Source organism: Lissotriton helveticus, chromosome 1_1, assembly GCF_964261635.1.
Source record: "Lissotriton helveticus chromosome 1_1, aLisHel1.1, whole genome shotgun sequence".
NCBI lineage: Eukaryota > Metazoa > Chordata > Amphibia > Caudata > Salamandridae > Lissotriton > Lissotriton helveticus.
Genome location: NC_136057.1, coordinates 246808196 through 246814609, shown reverse-complemented (window position 1 = coordinate 246814609; position 6414 = coordinate 246808196). Strand labels below are relative to the sequence as shown.

The 6414-nt window shown below is 40.1% G+C and overlaps 1 protein-coding gene across 1 annotated transcript; it reads right to left on the bottom strand.

Annotated features, from left to right (window-relative positions):
- Positions 1-4645: 4645 nt before the first annotated feature.
- Positions 4646-5584, bottom strand: LOC144761622 (olfactory receptor 5G9-like). Its single transcript, XM_078646925.1, has one exon. It carries the CDS (start codon positions 5582-5584, stop codon positions 4646-4648), a length of 939 nt encoding a protein of 312 aa, XP_078503051.1.
- Between the last annotated feature and the right edge of the window lie 830 nt (positions 5585-6414).

Sequence of the window (6414 nt, the reverse complement as noted above, 5' to 3'; positions counted from 1 at the left end):
GTCTGATGCTCTTGTCTAAGCATGTGAGCTCAGTTCCACATGCTGTGCCTGTAGGTAAGCATGTGCTGACGCCTAGGTGTGTTCAACCCCCATGACTGTCACTATGCCACCTGTAATACTCTGTAAGCCGGTGTATCATCGCCCTGCAAGCAATATGGTCTGCATGTGTATGAATGCCTGGTGTGCCCCTGCTGTAATTGTAAGGGGTGCTTGTGTCAGTTACTCCTGGGCACACGTGTATGCTGTGGACCTGCTGTGCTGTTGTATATACATGTGGAGTGGCCCCTGTGATCCAGCCAGGTCTCTATGGCCCCTGGGTCTGCCCTTTAATTCATATTCCTTCATCCTCATATTCATACATTCAAAACGAATTCTTGCCTGGTGTGCTCTGTCTCTCCAGAGAAACAAATGTTGTCCAAACAAACTGGACAATCCCCTGAGCCAAGAAAACTATTCACCATGCATTAGATACAGTTATACAGTTGTTGCTCATTTGTTCAATAATGACAGATATATGATTTTACATTTTTGTTACTAGCAATTTGAAAGTGGGTCCAGAGTGTATTTATTAATTATAATAGCATTGTCAAAGCCATAGGTCTGTGTTGAAGTGGTCATAAGTGTGAACACAAGACTGCGTGCAAGAAATATTGGCAAACCCATTACGTCTGGCTTATTATAACAGGAAGTGCCTCTTGATTTATTGGTGAGTTCAGGGACACATTGTGCATGTACTCCATCACTCATCCTTGCATTCGCGAATCCTTTCTACCACCCAGTGACTCTTTCATTCATTCACCCACTCGGCCATTTTTTTCATCGTTTCTTTGTGTAATGTAATCCTCGTGAATACACCTTGAATGGATCCTGATTGTGCGTCTCCTTGCTTATATTATTGTGTCTCTAAATGTGTTTTGGCTGTAGAGTAAGTAGGGGCAATGCTACTGCATCACAAAGTTATTGGACATGCACATTGTTTGAGGAGTTCACAAAAGATGAACTATGCAAGTTCCAAAGGTGTTTTCATGTCATTTCTCTCATGTTCAGGTTCAGCCGATATCATTTTAATAACTGAGGGGCATATTACCAAGCAATAGCGATAATTATCGCTATTGCTTGGTTAGAGACAAAAATTTACCGCAGAGCTGCGGCAATTTTTATCGCAAATAAACCTTGGTATTACCAAGGTTTATCGCAAATGCGATAAAAATCGGCCGCTTTGCATGAATATCGCTGAAAAGTCAGCGATATTCATGCATTACCGAGCTAATGCTCTTAGCCATGTTATCCACCTCCCATTGGATAACATGGCTAAGAACTGCTCAGGGCAGGTGTTAGCTTTTGGAGATATTCGCACTTAGCGCAAATATCTCCATAAGTTGGTAATAGGAGATAGCGATGTTAGCGACTGTTTCCAGTCGCTAACATCTTGGCACGCCCACTCTGCATGTCATTAGTGATAAATATCACTGACATGCAAAGTGGGGCCCAAGATGGTCGCTATCTCCTACTAGCTGTCGCTAACTGGTGTTAGCGACAGCTAGGTAATAGGGAGATACTTTTATCTCCTCTTTCTTGGCTTTTAAAGCCAAAAAAGCGGAGATAAACCCCCTTGATAATATGCCCCAGACTTGTTTGAAGATTCAACTAAATATGTAATGTTCGTGTTCTTCCATAATGTCTTGATACAAATACTGCACATTGTTTGCTATGTTCTCGTCTGCTTCCCAGAACATCCCAATAAATCACAAAACGGCGTATTATTCAAATGCATTATGTGAACAAAATTATTCCTTTCTTTTCATAGAAGAACGCTAACAGAAAATGCTACATTACTGATCAGGCATCATTGCAGCCAAATTTGCATATTGTAAAATAGCTGGAAACTAGACCTAATATTTTTGTACCTATAAATTATTCTTGTAATCTAATTTAGTCTGTTTGTATAGCTTTCGAGTTTACTCTTGTATATAAGAACATTTAACTATTATATTACTAAATGAAACTGTGCTGCTTAATCTATCTATCTATCTATCTATCTATCTATCTATCTATCTATCTATCTATCTATCTATCTATCTATCTATCTATCCATCCATCGATCCACCGATCGAAAACAATGTATTTATACATTACGATGTATCTATATAACTATTTATGTATCTTTTCAAGCCTCTCTATCTATCTTTGTAAGTTTCTATAGCCCTCTGTCATTTGCAGGCCTCTCTGTTCATCTGTCTTTGCGAGTCTCTTTATCTGAAAACATCGAAAAAGCCAAGATGCAAGGAAGATTGGCCTCTTTTAGGTCTTTTGAGTTTATTAAAATTGTGCATATAATATAGTTACTTATATGTGTTTTAAATTTGATTCCATGCATTTGTCTTTTGTGTCACATTTTTATTTCACCCACTCTAGCATGCAACATGGGCCAATGAGTCAGCCTTTGGCTGTCTTCACTGTAAGTCATGGCATGAAATCCCAGAACATTAAAATGCACCAACCAGTGATCTCCTAATTCACATGGAGGGGGGCGGGGGAAGACTCACTGTGTTCCCTCATCTACAGCATCTGGCTCTCTCATTCCCCTTAGCAATCCACATAGCCCATAGAGAGGTAGGGGGGAGATAATCAACAGCTGTGGATTAGGACAATAAAAAAGTTGACAGAAGCAGCCTACAGATGTGTTTACAGACCACTTCTGCTCTATTGTCTTCAATGTAGCTGTCAAAATGCTAAGGTTGTAATAAAGTTGGCAAAGTAATTGGAGTCTCCTTCTTATGAGAGAATATTTCCATCTTTGAGTTTAAGAATCTCCTAGAGCAAGATCTATATCACAGTCTTATCCAGTAAGGAAAGGTAAGTGTATGCTTCTCAAAGACACTGACGACAAAGGAATACTTAATAATAGAAATATCACATTAAAGAAGCACCCTTCGTAGAGTGTGTACCAACTGTATTAAAAATAGTGGATCACAGTCATTGAAGAGTTTTCTTGATTTACTTTGTAAAATCCATGTAACAACAATGACAATATGATTTTTGGAAGGTAGCTATTTTTTGCTGTTAATCAATCAAGAGTTTATGTTATTCCTAGGCTGACCTGAAAGTTGGGTGCCTCCATGAGATCATATTATATTGGTTCCTTATAGAAGTCAGTTTAAGTCACGCTCAGTCTTTGGGTATTGAATGATATTCCCCTGCACATTAAGGTAGGGAGGTGGACTCAAAGGATGTCTTCAGGTATGCTTTTAGTTTGGGATTGGATGTGTTATTTGTAAAGACCAATATCAATGAAGTCACTGGTGGCCCCATTCTTCACCATTCATTTTTCCATAGGAACTCAGTGTCTAGTACCTTTGGAATTCTTTCTGCGATGTTAAGGGTGCACCCCTCTTCTGACCCATAGTTTGCACAGTGGAAGGGATATGGGGGATGAAATGATCATGTAAAATCAGAGAGAATATAAGAGTCTGATCTAGGGCATGGGACCGTGTCATGATAGGCTCACCTGGCTCAGAGCAGAGCTCTGGTTTTTATGCGCTGACAGGGTCTTATTTACAAGCCCCTCGCGCCACTGGTGTGTCACTTTTTCTATGGGAACTAGTGATGCACCAGTAGTGCAAGGGGTTTGTAAATAAGACCCTAAGTATAAAGTCAATTCATGTAACCCTACACACAGCTCAGAAACAGAAAGAGGAAAACATTTCTCAGTATCCCTGAGCTTCAACTCTGAGAATATTTGAGTTCAATGAATCAATTTCCTTGTGCTGCAAGTGCCTGATAACATAATTCAGCTATCAAAGAAAGTGAAATAACAGAGTACTGAATACCAGGTAATACAAATCAGTCACAATTATCTTCACTTTGAGTTCTGCGAGAAAGATCCCTGTCCTATAACCATCTGTGCATAATTAGATGGCTCAACATACATTTGAGTTCTGTGCATCTTTAAACAATTCAACGTCAATTGTACTCACTTTATCTTGACACATCTCCTAATCTTTTAATACCTTGTGACTATAGCCTACCTCCCACATGTAGCCTGGTAATTCTTGAGTATTTGTCTCCCCAGACAATTTCTGACTGTCACACTTAGTTAAGGAATATTTTGCCCCCTCCAGATTCAGCTGTCCACCGTCTTGGGCTATAAGCCCCCTTTCAAGATCCATGATGTAGCACTGGACCTAACATATATGACATTTTACGCTGAACCTTTATTAGTGAACCCCTTGCACTGCCTTCAAGAAGGAATGATGGGTTAATTGCCAAGAAAGATTGCCTAATAGGCCATCAAAGAAAGCTCTTTTAAAAACATCTGCACAAGGCTGACACATATGGCTGGATCACTGTTGATGCTGTAAGCGTGAAAATGATCAATTGCATTAATTAAGTGGTTGAGCGTGTGATTGTATTACATGATGTATTATTTCCTCAATGTTTACACGTATTTGATGCACACCAGCACCCAGAACATTCCCAATGCTTTAATAAATGAAATAATATCATATGAATAAAATACAACTATTTAGATTTAGGGAACAAGGCAGCTGGAAGTCTCAGTGTGGGGTGATGGAATTACTTCTGATGCAGTGACAAAAAAGCTCATTCTTGGAGTTAGAGAAGACATTATAGGGATCAGGTTGGCTTATCTGGTGGCACGGCATCTCCCAATGCTTCTCCTCAAGGCTTGTTTGATCTCCTGGTTTCTCAGACTCCAAATCAAAGGGTTTAACATGGGAATTATCACCATATAGAACACAGATACCACTCTATCCCTGGTCATTGTGAGTGATGAGCTGGGCGTGGCGTACATAAAGATGAGAGTACCATAAAACATGGAGACACTGATGAAGTGGGAGGAGCAAGTGCTGATGGCCCTCCTTCTCCCCTCTGAGGAATTTATCCTGATGATAGCAGTGATAATGAAACCGTATGAGACAAGGATAATGCTAACTGATGCTACAATCTGTCCTCCAACTATAACAACAAGCAGAAGTTCATTCAGTCTGGTGTCAGCGCAGGCAATCTTCAGGACTGGAGGGACATCGCAGGCATAATGGGTGATGACATTTGCCCCGCAGAAGGGTAAGGTAAAAGTCAAAGTAGCATGGAACAATGCATTGACTAGGTTAAGCCCTACTACTGAACCAACAAGGGAAATGCAGACTCTGCTGCTCATAATGACTGAATACAGTAAGGGCTTACAGATCGCTGTGCACCGATCATAGGACATGACTGCTAAGATTTGGACCTCTGTACCTCCAATGAAAAATGATGAGAACATCTGCATGGCACAGCCAGCAAAGGAAATTGTCTTCTTCTTTGATAAGAGGTCCACAAGCATCTTGGGCACCGTGACCGAGGACACAGCAGCCTCTACAAAGGACAAACAACAGAGGAAGAAGTACATAGGGGTGCGAAGTTGGTGGTTTAACCAGACCAATACTATGATCCCTATGTTGCATTGTAAGGTAATAATATAAACCAGAAGAAAGAACACGAAGAGTGGAACCTGTAATGCGGGGTCCTCGGTAAGTCCCAAGAGAATGAACTCCTTCAAGATGGTCCAGTTGCCTGTTTGCATCATGTGGGATAAAGGAACCTTCCATGAAAAACAAGATGAAGAAAAGAAGGGTTTGGGTTAGACAGCATTGTTAAGCACAGAATTGTCACAAAAGAGGGAAAGTAAATAATGTAACATAGTTGAAATAGATGTTTAGTTAACTAGGAACTAAACATTAACACCTTCATTTTGATAATAAAAAACTACTTGGGCCTATATTCCAGTGGCTCTTTTATCAACCAATTCCTTAATAGAATTACTGATAATGGGGGTTCTGGTAAAACTGATGAGACAAAGAAATGGTATAATATCTTCTTGGCGACCAGAATGCACAAATCTGACATTTCATGGTGAATCCCACGTGTTTAGACCCTGTATTTCCCTCAGAAAACGTGCGTGCTTCCAGCAGGTGAAATCTCCAGTTGAAATTCCCCTGACAAGAGATGTTTGTCACTGCAATAACTCAAATAAGGCTAGTAACTCTTGTTACAGGCCATTTTAGAATAACTAGGCCACTTGTTGTGAAGTCCTTTATGTGGAGCCTGAAGCATCATTCTCTGCAATTTCATTGCTCTAGATCTTAAATAAAGGAATACATTTCTATTGAAATCTATTTCTTTATTTATACATTAGTGTATTCACATTGTCCAGATCTATTGGCCATTCCACAATGATTTTATTCATTATCATATGTTTCCTCATAAATACATTCTGCCATCTGTCCTGTCAGTGCTCCACCTATACAATCATACCATTTTCTGGCCTGCTGTCTGAGTCCAATAAAGATCTGCACCTGGGTCAGGAGAGGCAGGTGTTGCTTATATCTCTACTATGAGCTAAATATAGAGTGG

Coding starts and splice junctions, on each gene's coding strand:
- LOC144761622 (XM_078646925.1), bottom strand. CDS start 5,584: ATGCAAACAGGCAACTGGACCATCTTGAAGGAGTTCATTCTCTTGGGA.